Source organism: Panthera leo, chromosome D4 (assembly GCF_018350215.1).
Source record: "Panthera leo isolate Ple1 chromosome D4, P.leo_Ple1_pat1.1, whole genome shotgun sequence".
NCBI lineage: Eukaryota > Metazoa > Chordata > Mammalia > Carnivora > Felidae > Panthera > Panthera leo.
The window spans coordinates 29,159,918-29,179,571 of NC_056691.1; the positions used below are offsets into that span (position 1 = coordinate 29,159,918).

At 36.7% G+C, this 19,654-nt stretch overlaps 1 protein-coding gene across 8 annotated transcripts in view; it reads right to left on the reverse strand.

The window, feature by feature from the left end:
- The window catches only part of FANCC (FA complementation group C), a 268,544-nt gene that overhangs the window by 61,418 nt on the left and 187,472 nt on the right, over positions 1–19,654 (reverse strand). For all 8 annotated transcript variants that reach the window (XM_042913461.1, XM_042913464.1, XM_042913456.1 and 5 more), the window contains one exon: positions 10,504–10,668. In XM_042913461.1, the coding sequence (XP_042769395.1) occupies positions 10,504–10,668 (165 nt within the window). The remainder of the gene's footprint in view (positions 1–10,503; positions 10,669–19,654) is intronic.

Here is a 19,654-nt window from a genome sequence, read left to right on the forward strand (position 1 = left end):
TATATAGATTTTCATATACGGCATATGGAGACTTCCAATCTCCTGTTGTGCATGAAAGGACCTTGGAAGTGACCACTCTGTCTTAACAACAAGTACAAAGCAAAACAGACTGAAAAATCAACAACTCTTCTTGCATCCTTAAGAGAGGGTCAGGACACAGGACAAATCTTGGCCCCCAAGACTGGAAAGACGATAAGCAAATACAGGAAATTGTGACTTACTGGAGTAGAGATCCACAAGTGGTAACTGCCATGGGAACCAGTGCCCAGGTAGGAAAACCTGAGTTGTAATTAGTGAGTGGTTGGAGGCCCAGTGTGGATAATTCGAGAGTTAAAAATTCCAGTGGGATCCAGTTATGGAAGGGTCCCACAAAATTATGAAATTTAGGAGCTTAACCAGGTCCTCACAGTAAACAGTGGGAGTAATTCCACTTCTACTTTAGGTTTTGAATACAATAGAGCACTCCATTCTTAAATTGTTTTCTTTTAACGTTTATTCATTTTTGAGAGACAGAGACAGAGCATGAGTGGGGAAGGGGCAGAGAGAGGGAGACACATAATCTGAAGCAGGTTCCAGGCTCTGAGTGTTAGCACAGAGCCCAATGTGGGGCTTGAGCCCACGAACTGTGAGATCATGACCTGAGCTGAAGTCGGACGCTCAACTGACTGAGCAACCCGGGCACCCCTAGAGCACTCCGTTCTTAACAAGGCCTGCCTTCAAGGGAAACTAGTTAATCAGAGCCTAACCTCATATGGTATTATCAGAACCTAACAGACCTAGGGGAAGGCAAATAACCAATTCCAGTCAGCTCTGGACATCTAAGTTACGTGGAGAAAAAAACCTGAGGAATCTCATGAAGTTCACAGTCCAGAGGCATAAGCTCACTAAAAGACTGAGACCTAATTAAAAGACTATAGAACACTTCCCCTCCTCTCATATCTCACCACCAAAATACAAAAGCCTATTCACAGCAGTTACTATTACCTAGCATATCTAGCTATCAAGAAAACAATTACAAGGCATAGCAAAAGGAAAACAACAACAACAACAACAACACAGTTTAAGAGACAAGGCAATAATTATAACCAGACATGCAGAGATGTTAGAATTATTAGACTGGGAATTAAAAGCAACTATGATTAATATGCTAAGAGCACTAATGTATAGACAGCATGTAAGAACAGATGGGCAATGTAAGCAGAGAGAAGGGAATCTTTAAAAAAAAGTAGTATTAGAAATCACTAACAGAAATGAAAACACTAACAGAGATGAAGAATGCTTTTGGTGGGCTAAATAGTGGACTGGCTGAGGAAAAAATGTCTGAGCTAGAGGATATATCCATGGGAACCTTAAAAACAAAAAAAACCCCAAAAAACCAAAAACAACAACAAAAATACCCGAAAAAACAAGAAACAAAGATTGAAAAAAACAGAACAGAATATTCAAGGAATGTGGGACAACTACAAAAAATATATGTGTAATTGATGTACTAGAAGGAAAAGAGGGAGAGAGAAAAACAAAAAAATTTTGAAAAATGATGGAGAAATTTCCCAAATTAATGTCAGATACCAAATCACCATTCCAGGAAGCCCAGAGAATACCAAGTGGGATAAATGCCAAAAACTGCTCCTAAGCATATCACTTTGAAACTACAAACAAAAAAAAAAAGAAAAAAAAGAAAAAAAAAAATCAAAGATAAAACGTCCTGAAAGAAGCCAGAGGGAAAATACATCTTAACTATAGAGAAAACAGATAGGATTATATCCAACTTCTCAGAAACCATGCAAGCAAGAAGAGTAGACTGAAATATTTAAAGGGTTGTGAGAAAAAAAAAAAAAAAAACACAATCTAAAATTCTGTACCCTGTGAAATTATTCTTTAAAAGTGAAGGAGAGGGGCGCCTGGGTGGCTCAGTCGGTTAAGTGGCCGACTTCGGCTCAGGTCATGATCTCGCGGTCCGTGAGTTCGAGCCCCACATCGGGTTCCATGCTGACAGCTCAGAGCCTGGAGCCTGTTTCAGATTCTGTGTCTCCCTCTCTCTGACCCTCCCCTGTTCATGCTCTGTCTCTCTCTGTCTCAAAAATAAATAAAAACGTTAAAAAAAAAAAATTAAAAAAAAAAAAAAAGTGAAGGAGAGGGGCACCTGGATGGCTCAGTTGGTTGAGTGACCAACTGTTGATTTTGGCTCAGGTCATGATCTTGTGGTTTGTGAGTTCAAACCTCACATCGGGCTCTGTACTGACAGTGTAGAGCCTGCTTGGGATTCATTCTCTCTCTGTCTCCCTGTCCCTCTCCGCCCCTCCCCTGCTCCCACCCTCTCCCTCTGTATGAATGAGTGAATGAATGACATGACACAAAAACAGGTGCTCAGATCAATGGAACAGAATAAAAAATCCAGAAATGGACCCACAAACATATGGCCAACTAATTTTTGACAAAGCAGAAAGACTATCCAATGGAATAAAGACAGTCTCTTCAGCAAGTGGTACTGGGAAAACTGGACAGAGACATGAAGAAGAATGAACCTGGACCACTTTCTTAAACCATACACAAAAATAAACTCAAAATGGATGAAAGACCTCAATGTAAGACAGGAAGCCATCAAAATCCTCGAGGAAAAAACAGGCAAAAAACTCTTTGATCTTGCCCGCAGCAACTTCTTACTCAACACATCTCCGGAGGCAAGGGAACCAAAAGCAAAAATGAACTACTGGGACCTCATCAAAATAAAAAGTTTCGCACAGCGAAGGAAACAATCAGCAAAACTAAAAGGCAACCGACAGAATGGGAGAAGATATTTGCAAACGACGTATCAGATAAAGGGTTAGTATCCAAAATCTACAAAGGACTTATCAAACTCAACACATAGTAATCCAGTGAAACAAATAATCCAGTGAAGAAATAGGCAAAAGACATGAACAGACTCTTCTCCAAAGAAGACATCCAGATGGCCAACAGATACATGAAAAAATGCTCAACATCACGTATCATCAGGGAAATACAAATCAAAACCACAATAAGATACCACCTCACACCTGTCAGAATGGCTAACATTAACAACTCAGGCAACAAGAGATCTTGATGAGGATGTGGAGAAAGAGGATCTCTTTTGCACTGCTGGTGGGAATGCAAACTGGTGCAGCCACTCTGGAAAACACTATGGAGGTTCCTCAAAAAATTAAAAATAGAACTACCCTAAGACCCAGCAATTGCACTACTAAGTATTTATCCAAGGGATACAGGTATGCTGCTTCGAAGGGACACATGCATCCCAATGTTTATAGCAGCACTATCAACAATAGCCAAAGTGTGGAGAGAGACCAAATGTCCATCCATGGATGAATGGATAAAGAAGATGTGGTGTGTATATAGTGTGTATATATATATGTATATATATATATACATACATATATACATATATATACACATACACATACACACACACACACACACACACACACACACACACACACACAATGGAGTATTACCCAGAAATCAAAGAGAATGAAATCTTGCCATTTGCAACTACGTGGATGGAACTAGAAGGTATTATGCTAAGCGAAATTAGTCAGAGAAAGACAAAAAGACAAATACCATATGATTACACTCATATGAGGACTGTAAGATACAAAACAGATGAACATAGGGAAGGGAAGCAAAAATAATATAAAAACAGGGAGGGGGTCAAAACATAAGAGACTCTTAAATATGGAGAACAAACAGAGGGTTATTGGAGGGGTTGTGAGAGGGGGGATGGGCTAAATGGGTAAGGGGCATTAAGGAATCTACTCCTGAAATCATTGTTGCACCATATGCTAACTAACTTGGATGTAAATTTTAAAAATTTTAATTAATTAAATAAAGACATAAAAAAGAGAGAAGAAAAATAATATAGATCAGATATTCAGATCTACATAAAGAGCATCAAAGAAAAAATAATGAAGGCAAAATAAAAACTTATTTTCCTATTTTCAATATTTTATTTATTTATTTATTTATTTATTTATTTATTTATTTATTTATTTTATCTATCTATCTATCTATCTAGTTAGAGAGATTGTGAGCAGGGTAGGGACAGAGAAAGAGGGAGAGAGAGAATCCCAAGCACACTTCACACCCAGCATAGAGCATGATGCAGGGCTTGATCTCACAACCATGTGATCATGACCTGAGCCGCAATCCAGGGTCAGACGCTTAACTGAGCCACATGGGTAACCCTATTTTTCCTATTCTTAGCTGATGTAACAGAAAACAAATTGTTCAAATAATATTAAATAGGAACAAGGTACTCAATTATGTGTGTGTGTGTGTGTGTGTGTGCACTTATGTATGCTATGTATAAGTGAAATGTATGATAATGATACAAGAGACAAAAAGGGGGAGTTAGGATTATTTGATTATTGAATAGTACTCACACTATCTGTGAAGTGGTGTAGTGTTATGTGAAAGTGGATTTAGATTAGCTATAAATGTATATTTCAGACACAAAAGGCAGTAAAAGAGTGGAAGACGAAAAGAGCAACAAATAACAAGAGCAACAAATATAAAGCAGTAAGGAATATAATTGATATTAATCCAACTATGTCAATAATCACGTTGAACCTCAGTGGTCTAACTGCACCAATTTAAAGATACAGACTGACAGAGTGGATCAAAAAACAAGACTCAACTATATATACCTTGTCTACAAGAAACCAGCTTTAAATATAAAGAAACATACAGATTAAAACTAATGGATGGAGAAAAATATAACTAACACTAATCAAAAGAAAGCAGGAATAGATATACTAATTTTAGAGCTGGCTTCAAAGCAAGCAAAGTTATCAGGAATATAGAAGTTCATTACATATTGATAAAGGTCTAAATTCTCCAAGAAGATATAACAATCTTTAACTGGTATGTGCCTAATAATGGAGTATAAAATTATATGAGTAAAAAATAACAGAATTGCAAGGAGATGAATCTACTATCATAGCTGAAGATATGTCAACATCATTCTATCAGAAATGGACTGATCCAGTTGACAGAAAATCTGTAAGGACATAGTTGAACTCAAAAAAAACCATCAATCAACTATATATATTGCCATTTGTAGTCGACTTCATCCAACCAGAGCAGAACACACATCCTTCTTAAGTTCACAAGGAACGTTCACCAAGATACACCACATTCTGGCTATAAAACACCCCTTTCCAAATTTAAATTAATAGAAATCATACAGTATCTGCTCTAAGACCAAAAAGGAATTATAAACCAGAAATCAGTAACAGAAACATAACTTGAAAATCCCAAATTATGTAGAGATTCAACAACACACTTCTAAGTAACCCATGGCTCAAGTAAGAAACCTCAAGAGAAATTTAAAATTATCTTGAACTAAGTGAAAATGAAAACACAATTCATCAAAATTTGTGGTATGCAACAAAAGTAGTGGTTAGAGGAAAATTTATAGCACTAAATGCATATTCAGAAAATAAGCAATATCTAAGATCAACAACCTAAGTTTCTACCTCAGGGAGCTATATAGATAAAGAAGAGCAAATTAAGCTCTTAATTAAGATAAAGAAGAGCAAAGTAAACAGAAGAAATAATAACAACACGGAAAACAGGAAAGCAATAGAGAAAATCAATGATTTTCTTGGTTTTTGGAATAGATCAATACAATCAATTTAAGTCTCCATAAAGAGAACATAAATTGCTAACGTCAGACATGAAAGAGAAGACATCACTACATCACTATGGGCATTAAGAGAATAATCGGGGCGCCTGGGTGGCGCAGTCGGTTAAGCCCCCGACTTCAGCCAGGTCACGATCTCGCGGTCCGTGAGTTCGAGCCCCGCGTCAGGCTCTGGGCTGATGGCTCGGAGCCTGGAGCCTGTTTCCGATTCTGTGTCTCCCTCTCTCTCTGACCCTCCCCCGTTCATGCTCTGTCTCTCTCTGTCCCAAAATAAATAAAAAAAAAAAAAAAAAAAAGAGAATAATAAAGGAACTCTATGAGCAACTCTATGGGGATAAATTTGATAAACTTAGAGACCAATATCTCTCCTTAACATAGAAACAAAAATCCTCAACTAAATATTAGCAAACTTAATCTAACAGTGCAAAAAGAATTCTGCATCACAACCAAGTGGAATTTGTCACAGGTATGCATGGCTGTTTTAACTTTTGAGAATGAATTAATGTAATCAATCACATCAACAGGCTAAAAAAGACAAATCATGTGATCATATCAATAGATGCAGAAAAAGTATTTGCTAAAATCCAAACCCATTCAATACAAAAACTCAGTAAACTAGGAACAGAGGACAATTTTCACAAACTGATAAAGAATATCTATAAAAACCTAACAAGAATTAATACTGTTAAAATGTCCATATACCCAAAGCAATCTACAAATTCAATGCATCAACTATCAAAATTCCAATGGTAGTTTATAGAAACAGAACAAACAATCCTAAAATTTATATGTATCTCTGAAAGTCCCCAAATAGCCATAGCAATCTCGAGAAAGAGCAAAGCTGGAGACATCATGCTCCCTGATTTCAAACTATTTTACAAAGCTATAGTGATTAAAACAGTATGGTATTAGCATAAAAACAGGCATACAGATTAATGTGATAGAACAGAGAACTGAAAAATATATCTATGCATATATGCATTTTATGACAAAGGAGCCAAAAATATAAAATGGAGAAAGGACAGTCTCATCAATAAATGAAGCTGGGAAAGAACACGAAAAATAATACTAAAATTTGTATGGAACCACAAAAGAACCTGAATAGCCAAAGCAATCATGAGAAAGAACACCAAAGCTACAGGTATCACAATCCCAGATTTCAAGATATACTATAAAGCTGTAGTAATCAAAACACTATGGTACTGGCACATAAACAGAGACATAGATCAATGGAATAGAATAGAGAGACCAGAAATAAACCTATGCTTATATGGTCCTTTAATCTGACAAAGGAGACAAGAATATACAATAAGAAAAGACAGTCCCTTCAATAAATGGTGCTGGGAAAACTGAACAGCTGCATGCAAAAGAATGAAACTGGATCACTTTCTTATACCATACACAAAAATAAACTCAAAATGAATTAAAGATCTAACTGTGAGACCAAAACCCACAAAACTCCTAAAAGAAAACATAGGCAGTCATCTCTTGGACATTAGCCTTAGGCACATTTTCATGGGTATGTTCCATTGGGCAAGGGAAACAAAAGCAAAAATAAGCTATTGAGACTATACCAAAATAAAAAGCTTTTGCACAGCAAAATGAAAACACAACCTGCTGCATAGAAGATACTTGCAAATGATATATCTGAGAAGGGGCTAATATTCAAAATATATAAAGAATTTCTACAACTCATCAGAACAGATATACCTCAAAAATTAAAATTAAAATGACTCTATGATCCAGCAATCCCATTAGTGGGAATATATCCAAAGGAAATGAAAATGTATCTCAAAAAGATATCTGTACTCCCATGTGTACTGCAGCATTCACATTAGTCAAGATATGGAAACAACCTAAGTGTCTATCAGTCGATGAATTAATAAAGAAGATGTGGTATATTTATGTAGTGGAATATTATTCGGCCATGAGAAAGACAGAAATCCTGCAATTTGTGACACGGATGGACCTGAAGGCATTAAGTGAAATAAGACAGAGAAGCACAAATACTGTATGATATCACTTTATGCAGAATCTAAAAGAGCTGAACTCACAGAAACAGCGACTAGAAAGACGGTTGCCAGGAACTAGGGTGTGGTGAAATGGGGACATGTTGGTCAAAGAGTATAAACTTCCAGTTAGAAGATGAATAAATTCTGGGGATCTAATGTACATTATAGTGATTATAGTTGATATAATTTTAGTTGAAACAATATTTAAAGTTGCTAAGAGAGTAGATCTTAAATGTTCTTGCCACCAAAAAGAAATGGTGAGTGTGTGACATGATGAACGTGTTAGCTCAGCTATGGTGGTAATGATTTTATAACATAAAAAGTGTATCAAATTAACTTGTACATCTTGAGTTTACACAATGTTATATGTCAATTATATTTCAATAAAGCGGGGGGGTGGAGGGGATGTAAGTAAGTAAATAATTAAGTAGATAAATAACTAAACAAACTGATATTTCCTCTTGTACCTACATGGAAACATAACAGGAAGCAAGTACACTTTATTGTCTAGTTTTGCAATAATACTTAAACATTTTTGGAAAACTCTTCTAAATTTTATCTAAATTATTTTAGGTGTACATATACTTAGATATTCTTCAGAAATATATAAATATGACATTTTTAGATTTTCTCATAATTTGTTATCTTATTCAAAAATAAAATTCATTCATAATATATTTTCTTTTTATTTTTAAACATTTATTTATTCTTGAGAGAGAGAGAGAGAGAGAGAGAGACAGAGCATGAGTGGGGGAGAGGGAGACACAGAATCTGAGGCAGGCCCCAGGCTCTAAGCTGTCAGCACAGAACCCGATGCGGGGCTTGAACTCAGAAAACTGTGAGACCGTGACCTGAGTTGAAGTCGGATGCTTAACCGACTGAGTCATCCAGGCACCCCTATAATATATTTTGTTACACTTAAGAATGGATCATTGACTTTATGAAGGAGAATTAAAATGTTTGCTTTCTCATCTCCAGCTGTTTGTGAAAAGATGAAACCACTACATCAGGTATTTCTTTTGACTCATGACAGGGAGACAACTACTCCAAAGCAACTGGACTAACCTATAAATGAAAGCAAATATGAGGAAAGTGATTCTTCCCCTGGCTTCAGAGAGGTTAATAATTTACCTCATTGTGCCATATTCAATAGAATGCTTCCAAATTACTGTTGTAGTACTAGTTAACTGTGGCACCAATTTGAGACCAATCATTCAGAGTCTAAAAAAGAGGAATTAAATAATTCAAATATAGATGTAACACGTTAATATTTCATCAAGAGGATTACACTGCTGCCTTAAAACTGAATCTCTAGAGATGGAAGACCTTGCTGTGTTGCTAGTATTCATCTGGTATCAACAACAACAGGTATCAACAGGAGTTCTGTTAAGAGAACCGGGCAGTACGCACATGTGGTAGAGAAATATCAAAGTGTTGAATAACTATTCCGAAGCTCGTGGCTTTTCCTGGGACAGCCGTGTTGACATTTGCACTCGAAGTGCAGCAGCACTAGTGAGCAAAACCACCGTGCCCAGCACGAGTCAAGCAGGGAAACGGTCACTGTGTTCTTCACTCTGTGTACAGTAGTAACACTGCCAGTTTCACACAAAACTGTGTTTGATGAAGCAGCGTCAAATATTAATTTCACTGAATCTTACACTGGCGAATACTTTTGATTAAAAAAAACATTGTGTGTGGGGAAAAGGAAAGCATGCATAATGCCCTTCTGCTGCATGACAAATCCGGATGGTTGTCCCCAGGAAAAGCACTTGCAAGTGTAAGAGCTGCAAGATCAACTACACCTTTTTGTCATGGAAATTTACATGGAAGAATGGCAAACAGTGGCTGCTCAGAGTTGAGTATTTGGCATACATTTTCTCAAAAATTAGTGAAATGACCCTTGTACTTCAAGGAAAACAAATGACAGTATTTTGTAGCCAATGATAAATGTGAGTGTTTAAGCAGACTTTGAATCCTGGAAAATTCACTCCTGTCAGTGGGAGCTTGACAGCTCCCCAACACCTGAACACATTTCTGATGGGCTTGGTGCTGACAAGAATGAATGTAAGTTTTGATACTATAAAATGAAATATGTCAAGGTTGAAAAGGTCTACATAACTTAATAAACCAGTATTTTCCAAATGAACCATGCATAAGGCTACAAGATCCTGCTTGGGCAAAAGAGCTTTTAAAAGTATACCACAGACATCCAATGGGTTTTAATGTAACAGTATGAAAAGCTCATTGTTATAATCTCAGATTCAGCATAGCAACTAACCTTACAACACTACCATTTTCAAAACATTTTGAAAATCCACAATTATCTGAGATGGCTACTGCAGTATTCCTGTCTGTTCCAATATATCTCTATGAGGCTGAATTTTCTACACTTCAATGGAAACAACATACCAGGCTGTACCAGGCTGCACACAGAAACATGTATGAGAGCCCAGCTGTCTTCCATCAGACAATAAAGAGATTTGCAAAAATGTAAAATAATGCTGCTTCTGGTATACATATTTTCTTGGAAAAGATCACTTTTTAATAAAAATATGCTATTTATGTGAACATGTAATCAATTTATTATTTGAAAATGAATACTTTTAGAATATCTGTTTTATTTTCAAATATGATAAAATATTGATAAATACAATGCACATTTTTTAAAAAAAGAACTCACTGGGATCCTCAATAATCTCTATGATCATAGAGTGGTACTGGAACCAAAGTTTGAAAACCGCATTTCCAATATGCTGAAGTATTCTAAGAAAAGGAAAAACAATGCTGGATGAGAGAGTAAATGGTATCACTTACAGCAAGAAGGCCTCATTCACAGCATCAAAGAATTCAGGCCAGAGCACCTCCTGAGGTTCATGTCCATGGTAGGTGAGCAGAGCCTCCACCAGTGGTTGGATATCTGGCAGAGTTACAAGTGGTACACAAACTCGCGACAGGAACCTTATCTTTTCAGGAGCCATTCTATGGAATGAATAACAAATAATTATCCAAATCTTAGAAAATCTTCATGCTAAGATTGACAAGTTACTTGCTTTGTCCCTCACATAAAGGGGGCTACCCTAACACCATCTATGAATTCTTCTCTTACTCCATTCTCTAGAAGAAATCCTTTAGTCCCATTTTAACACCACTTATTCTCAAGACTTTGGCATAACTATCTAGAGGCACCTCCAATTTACCATGCCCAAAACAGAACTCTTGAATTCCTTCCCCAAACATTCTTTCCCCAGTCCTGACAATCTCATTTCCTCAGGCTTTGAAGGCCATCCTTGATTCCCCCCTTTCTCATGCCCCTTACCTAATCCAACAGTAAATACCGTCAATTCATCTGACAACTTCTCTACATGCGCATCACTACCCCCTAATTCACCATCACCTCCAGCCTAGGTTACCGTGGGAGCCTTCTAAGTTCTCCCTGCTTCTGTCTTCACTTCCACTGTTTATCATTAAAACAATTCCAGAAACTCTTTAAAAATTCAGATCACTTCACCTGTCTGCTCAAAGCTTTGCAATGGCTTCCCACCTCAGAGAACTAGGAAAGTCTTATACTGGCTGCTGAGGCCTTCCATGACAGGGCCCCTTCTGTTTCTCTGGCTTCATCTCCTTCTACTTTTTCCCTTGCTCATCCTACTCCAGTCCTCTAGGCCTCTAACTACTCCAGGTGGGTCCTGTTGTTCATTCTGCCCAGAACTCATGGCTAGCTAGCTCCTTCATTCCATATCAATCTCAGCTCAAATGCTGCTTTATGTGACGGCATCCCTGACCATCCCATTTAAATGTACTTACCAATATGGTAGCAATCAGCTACATGTGGCAATTTAATTTAAATGAAAGAAAATTCAAAATTCCTGTTCTCAGTTGCACCAGCCACATAACAAATGTTCAACCGGTACATGAGGCTAGTGGCTGATGGTACTGAACACTGCAAATTTCCAGAACTTGTCCATAACTCCAGGAAGCCCCAGTGGACAGCAGAGCTTAATAGAGAAAATGCCATCTCACCCCACTGTGTATCTCTGATCTCACTTACCCTGTTTTACTTTTCTTCAGAGTACTTTTCATCACCTGACCTATAATGTATTTATTTATTTATTGTTCATCATCTGTTTCTTCCTGTTAGGATATCAGCTTTATAAGGACAGATACTTTTTTCTATTTTGATCTCTGCTCCGCTTCTAGCATACAGGAAATGATTCCTTACACATACCATATGCTCAAGAAATAGATGTTACATGAATAAATCAACTAGAGATCAATAAAATGAAAGTTTGAGATGTACGCTATTAGAGCTTTTCCTAGCTATATTTATATATAAATCTAGAAATTTAGCATGTGCTTTTTGAAACACAAATGGAACCATAGCAGAGAACATAAAGCGGTCCCTCACTTTTTTTTTTACTTGCTGCCTCATATTAAAAAATGTATGTTCTAGGGGCGCCTGGATGGCTCAGGTTAAATGTCCAACTTAGCTCAGGTCATGATCTCATGATTCATGAGTTCGAGCCTGCATCAGGCTCTGTGCTGACAGCTTAGAGTCTAGAGCCTGCCTCGTTCGAATTCTGTGTCTCCCTCTCTTTCTGCACCTCCCCCGTTCGCGCTTTCTGTCTCTCTGTCAAAAATAAATAAACGTTAAAAAATTTTTTTTAAATGTGTGTTCTATAATTTAACAAAGCCTCTATTTATAGGCATTTAGGTTATTTCCAATTTTTCAGTATTACTGCTGAGAATTACTGTTACTATTACTGCTATAGTTTATTACTAAAAACACTGCTGCAGTGGTATCTATGCATATGTCTATCAGTGACCCTGTGTGAGTATTTGTATATTAACTGCATTCCAAGAGACTACCAGTTTACTTTTCCCCAAACTCCAACCCAAGTGCATAATCTCCTTGCGATACATTCAAATACATCTGACATACTACCATTTTCATCATATTAAAGAAATTTTTCCTAGAACCCTCTGACCTGTTCCAATCCAGGCAGATTGCTTTTTATTCCCTCTGTACAGTTAACACCTTGGTCTCTGTCATGGGGATTTCCTTCACTTCTCTCCTGAACCCCATATCTTTTTCTTTCTTGGTTCATTCTTCTTATGTGGAAAAAGGTACATGAGTGATAAAGTACTTGAGACCTTGCATGTCTGGAAATATCTTTATTTTACTCTCACACTTGATTAACACTTTGGCTGAGTATAGAAATCTTGTAATTTTCCAACAAAATTGTAAGGGTGTGGTTCTAATGCCTTCTAGCTTCCTCCAGTGTTGTTTCTGAGAAGCTCCATGCTATTATGAATTTTCATCCTTTATATAAGTCCTGTTTTCACTCCCTGGAGGCTTTTGGAAATCCTCTTTGAAATTTTACACTGATATGTTTTGGTATGGATTTATTTTTATTCATTGTGGTCAGCACTCAGTGGATCTTAAATAAGAAAAGTTCTATTAGATTGTTTCTTTGACAATTTCCTATCCATTTTTCAATCTGTTTTCTATGAGAACTCCAATGATTCTGGATATTGAATTTCCTGGACACTTTGCTGTCTTTTCTTTCTTATTTTTCATCTCTTGGTCTTTTTACTCTAGATTTAAAAGAACTTTTCAAATTTATCTTCCACTCCTTTTATTAAGTTTTTCATGACAAATCTCTCATGATTAATTTACAAGAACATTAAAAAAATTTTTTTTAAGTTTATTTTTTTTGAGCGAGAGCATGCGAGAGTGAGTTCAGAAGGGGCAGGGAGAGAGGGAGAGACAGAAAATCCCAAGCAGTCTCCACACTGTCAACATGGAGCCCAACATGGCTCAAACTCACAAACCATGAGATCATGACCTGAGACGAAATCAAGAATCAGACACTTAACTGACTGAGCCACCCAGTTGCCCCACAAGGCAGGAGTATTATAATGGCTGCTTCATATGTGTGTATTATCTTTTGATACAAGATCAAAACTCAAGCACTGTCCACCCCGGCTACTGCAAGCCTGTCTAGAAATGCAGGTACAACTGTCCACCACGGGTCTAGGGGATTGGTTATGGGTAGTCTCTACCATGGTAATAGCTGAAATGAACAATTTACTGGCCAAGACTTCCCCCAAAAGCTGTAAGCCTTCAAACAGACTTCAGAGTTCCAGAACAGTTACATCAGACACAGTCTGTCAGTAAAATTTTTGTCTAAGTAAAGGATGGATTCCTGGTACTTCCTCCTCCATCATCTTCCCTGACATCCCCTTCTGATCTCTTCTATTAAGAAAAAGAAAAACAAAAACAACCCCTCACCTTCTTACTTTCTACTACTCTGCCCTTTTGTATTTTAACCTAGGAGAACTATTTGGCTCAATCTTTGAAGTCATTACTTGCTATTCAGCTGTATTTCCTATTCAGTCTTTTACTTTTTTTTTTCTTCGTCTATGAGTCCCCTCTTTTAAAAACATAACCAATTTATTTCTATTTCAAGGATTTGATAGTTTCTCTTATTTTTAAGACATTAATTATCATCCCCCCCCTTTTTTAACCATTTGCTTGTCTTAGGTAATGTATCTTCTGTTTTGTGGCATTTAGTTCATCTTTCCTTATGGTGTTGGTTTTCCATGAATATCTAGGGATTTTTGTTTCCCCTCTCTGGAATTTGGGATTTCCCACTAGCCTCTCCATGACTGCTTTTTACCACAGCCTCCTCTGGTACTTGCGGAGAGGGTCAGGATGTATTCCTGGTTGGGGTTGCCAATAAATTGTACTCTGGGCATTGCAGCACCCCCAGAATGGCTGGGAATTAATAGCCATTTGATGCTCATTCCTCCTCCAAATCTTCTCCCTCCTTCCTGATGGAAACAGGACACTTCTGTTGTCTCTTGTTGGAAGACAGCAGATAAGGACTGCATGAGGGCCTAGCCCTTAGCTGGCTTCTGTAAATTGAGGCAGTGCAACAGGCTGTCTTGTTGGCTGCCAGGTACCTCCTGCTCCATGAATCCACTCCAATGTTACTTTTACCTTTTGCAGTAGTTTTCTCTTGCAAGCTTTTTGGGCTGTGATATTTTCCTTCAAAAATATCCCATAACCTGCCACTTGAAGTCTTTCTTGTAACTTGTGGGTCATCAAATGCCTTATTTATTAGTATTTATTTAGTATTTATTTATTAGTATTTATTAGTATTTATATATTTGTTAAAATTTCTCCATCATTGCTAAGAGTTGGGAGGATAAAGTGAATGCTAGGCCATGCATGAATTTAGTTCACCACTTGATTTTGTCTCTTATATTACATTTTCATCTTACTCTCTTGCACTTTAATCTTTAGGATCTGGCCAAGTTCTCTACATTAGAGCTACTCAAAATATGGTCCTCAGAATCACCAGCAACAGCACCCCTATGAATGGGGCCAAGAAATCTGTTCCTTAACATCTTAACATCAGGTGATTCTTATGCCTACTGTAATTTGAGAAACACTGCTCCACACTACTTCTTCAGTAGCAGTCCCGAGAACTAGATGATTATCAATCTCTAGTAACAATCTGAATACTTTAATAGACATGATAGAACTATGTTTTAGATTTTCTGTTTTGTCTTTTTTGTTTTAGTTTAGCTATATTTTCTTGATAATTAACAATAAAATTCTCAGAGATAAATTTTTTGTCAAACTCCACTAATGATTTCTTGTGTGCAGTTTGTCTTTTCTCCTCAAATAATTACCTTTTGCAAAATTCACTTCTTGTTCTTTACCACTTTCCTAAATGACTGAGGTCTCTTCAACCACAGGTATCTTCCACTATGCTTTACTGTCTTTCTCTAACCACCAAGGTGGTTTTAGATTTAAAAATAATTGTGTTTTTGAGTCCATTATCTAATTTTAATGAAAAGACATATTTGGCTTGAGTTGTAAATACCATAAAGTTTTGGAATTTATGAACTTATTGGGTGGGATTGGAGAAGGGAAGAGTTGTTGTATGTCTGTAATGTGGACTGTTTTTCATGTATATTTTGCACAGAATCTAGCAGAATATTTTGCATAGAGTATTAAGAGCCTGATGTGTATCTGAGAAATGGAAAAATAGTTACATGTACTCAATAAATCTAGAACTCTGAATGAAGCAGGGAGGTGTTGATCTTGCCCTTCAGCAATCCTCTCTGGAAGAACCGGTTAAGTCCAACTTTTCCCTCATTATCTTAAAATTTTTACCATTCTCTCATTACTTTAGAAGAGAGGGCTCAGAGACTATCACTGGCTACTAGGGGTATGGAAAAGACAATCCTGGCAACAAGGGCATTTATTAAGCACTGAAATTTATGGGATGCAGACTGTATCTCCCAATCAGGCTGAAAAGGTCCAAGAGAATTTTGTGAAAATTTCTAAAGTCTTTTGGGGTGCTTCGGTGGCTTAGTTGGTTAAGCATCTGACTCTTGACCTCGCTCAGGTTTTGATCTCAGGGTTGTGAGTTCAAGCCCTGCATTAGGCTCCATGCTGGGCATGAGCCTACTTTAAAAAAAACCCTAAAGTTTCATATAAATTTCAGTAGCTTGTCAGTTGACCTACCTAAATGCAGGTCAACTGATAATGTTCTGAAAGGCTTCAAGGTGCTCACAGCCTTCATGGCTCCCTCTTTTGGTCTTGAGCTTGCCAGAGTGTGGAAATCCAACTTCAACTAGAGTTAGGCAACACTTTCCAGACTGGAGTACACTAAGTATTATGTCTTGATTAATTGCCAGAGCAACACTTCCAAATGATCTTTGCACAAGAATTCAACTGCAGAAGGTTCAACAGTAACCATATACTGCTAGAAACATCATTCTCATGTGGCTATGTTGAAGTTTCCAAACCATCTGCAGCAAACCACAGAACTAACTACAAGATAAACTGATGATGCTCAGAAAGTCCAGAATGTCATTCCTTCTAGACGGTTTATAGCAAAGAACAGGAGAGAATTTAAACATTCTGTCATTGAATTGTTGATTTTAGTTGGTGGCAAGTGAAATTCTATTTAAAATGCTATGACAAGACCATTTATCAGGCGTCTAAAAAGAATGCAAAAGGAAACCAAACAGATTTTCCTATGTTTTTTGTTCCTCTGACATTTTATGCATCAAAGTTATGAGATTTTTATATTTTCTAAGAGACTTTTGAGTCTTTTGAAATGAACTTGAAACATTCAAGTAGCAAAAAGTGAAAAAAATGTACAGATGCCCTCTTTAAAAAAAAAAAAAACAGAGAAAAACAGAATAGCATTGTTTGTATGGTGTTTAAGTTTGAGAGGCCCTTGGCGACTTGAACATTTCAAGTCTTCCAAGCAGAAGGTAAGTAATGATAAAATTCAAGTTTCATAAATAATGGGAATATCTGCATTCAAGTGTACTGGAAAGTAGTTTGCCCACTATGCTATATTCTTATTCAACTTTTTTGATTTTTAAATCTTAGAAATGCACAGATAACTTCATATATATATAGCAAATTTATATTGTTATGACGCATATTCTAGTTATTATTATAAGTTATGACAGCAACAAATATAATGGCTCCAGCATGTTTGGCAGCTCTTTCAAATGTTATCATGATGGCATTTCACTACCTGATTTCATGAAATCAGTTTCTAACTGAGACAAGAGAACACACTTGGTTGGATTTATAATTCACTAGAGAGCTGTAGATGTGGAGTTCTGAGTCTCACATAAGCTTTAAGGGATCCAGGTTCTTTTATGGATGGAGAACAGAACTTCCTGGCTTCAGGTCTTAAAAGTAGAACTTTAAACGCTCATAAAGAGACTCAAAAAGAATGCTGAGCATCAAATTGCTTTTTTAAATTCAATCTTCTGATAATTATAAATGAACTTAATTTAATTTCTCTAAAAATTCAACACATTCAAAAAAATACCTGCAAAAATTTCTTGTTGAATTCTAAAATTCATTCTAAAAATTAAGACTCCATAGTAAACACCATTCAAAAGAGCAAATTAGGAATGTATCAGATGTATCAGTGTCCAAAGGACATTCTACTAGCATATGCACCTCATATTCTTGGTAAATTCAGTTAAGAGTTCTACTAATTACATCAATGATTTGCTTTGACTAAAAATGTTTTTAAACTATTACCAAATTAATCACCATGTTATCCTTGCTGCTACTGCCAGCTGGGTGCCAGCATGGACATCCTTCAGAAAACTGCTCTGCGCCAGGGAATGTGCATATTATTTTTTTTAAAAACATACATCCTTACTGAAGAAGCAATCATAAACTCGGGAATTAACCTGCCCCACAAAATGAGCCAATCTGGCACAAATGGAAATTTCTCAGATGTAAAGAGTATATTAGCTAATAGTTTCCAGCAGGCTTTCCTAATTGTGGTCAATGGAGTTTAGATGCCTTTCTGAACTGCTGTCCTCTTCTGTCCTGAGGGTGAGAAAATGAAAAGTACACATTCTGAAGAAAGAATCTGAAAGACCAGTATAGTCAAATAATGGGTACAGTGCAGAAAGACACTGTAAAGGAGAAAAAATACTGCAGAGTGCAGAGAGGAATCAATATTAAGCAATCTAAGGCTGATTAAAAATGATTTTTTTTCATGAACTACAACTGCCATTTTGGAAATAAGACCCTGTGGCAGGAAATTATTCCTTTATTATGAATATTCTCTTTTAAGTTTTGGTATGTTGCCAGCTAGCACTGTATTTTCATTTTTAAAAAGTCTAATTATAAAATTATGTATAGAAGAACATAGGGAATTACTATAACATCAACTGTGCACTCATTGCCATGATTTCACAATGCTAACATTTTAGTGATATTTCTAGTTGACGTTTTAAAGAAATAAAAATGTTTCAGTTACAGTTGAAACACCCTCTCCTGTCTCATTTTCTCTTCCCCTTCCTAGGAGTTAGCACTCCCCTAATGATGGGAGTCCTCTCTGTCTAGTTTTTTTTTTTTTTTTTTAATGTTTATTTTTGAGAGAGAGAGAGAGAGAGAGAGAGAGAGAGAGAGAGAGAGAATGAGAATGAGAATGAGAATGAATCTCCAGCAGGTTCTGAGCTGTCAGTTCAGAGCGTGATGTGGAGCTTGATCTCAGGAACTACGAGATCATGACCTGAACTTAAATCAAGAGTCACTCAACAGACTTAGCCACCCAGGCGCCCTCTTTCTGTCTAGTTTTAACACTTTTACTTTATATGTGTGTATTGTTTTGAGTGTTTTAAAACTTTATGTAATGATGACATTACGGGTATCTTTTTGCCACTTCCTTGCTATTCTGTTCTGTGGGTCTTTGTGTCTGGCTTTATACAAGTACCAAAGTGGCTTAATGACTAGCTTTGTAATATGTTTTGAAATCAGGAAGGGTGAGGCCTCTAGTTTTGTTTCTCTTTTCAAGGTTGTTGACTATTTGGGGTCTTCTGAGATTCTATATGAATTTTAGGACTTTTTTAAAAATCTATTTCTGCAAAAGAAAAATGCCATTCGGATTTTAATAGGACTGCATTGTATCTATGGGCTGCTTGGGGTAGTATGGACATTTTAACAATATTAAGTCTTCCAGTCCCTCAACACGGAATGCCTCTTATGTATTTGTGTCATGTTTAATTTCTTTCAGCAACATTTTGTAGCTTCCGGCATATAAGTCTTTCATTTCCTTAAGTTTATTCCTCAACATTTTATTCTTTTTGATGCTACTGTAAATGGGCTTTTTATATATAAAAAAAATCTCTTTGTAAAACTGCTCACTACTAGTGTATAAAACACAAGTGATATTTGAGTATTTATTTTGTATCCTGTAACTTTACTGAGTTAATTTACTAGTTTTAATAGTTTTTCTGTGGAATCTTTAGGGTCTTCTGCATATAACATCATGTCATGTATAAGCAGAATAAGAGGTTCTTTAAAATTTGGATGCCTTTTGTTTCTTTGTCTTGCCTAATGGTTCCAGTGCTTCTAGTACTGTGTTAAAAAGAAGTGGTGAGAGAGGGTATCCTTGCT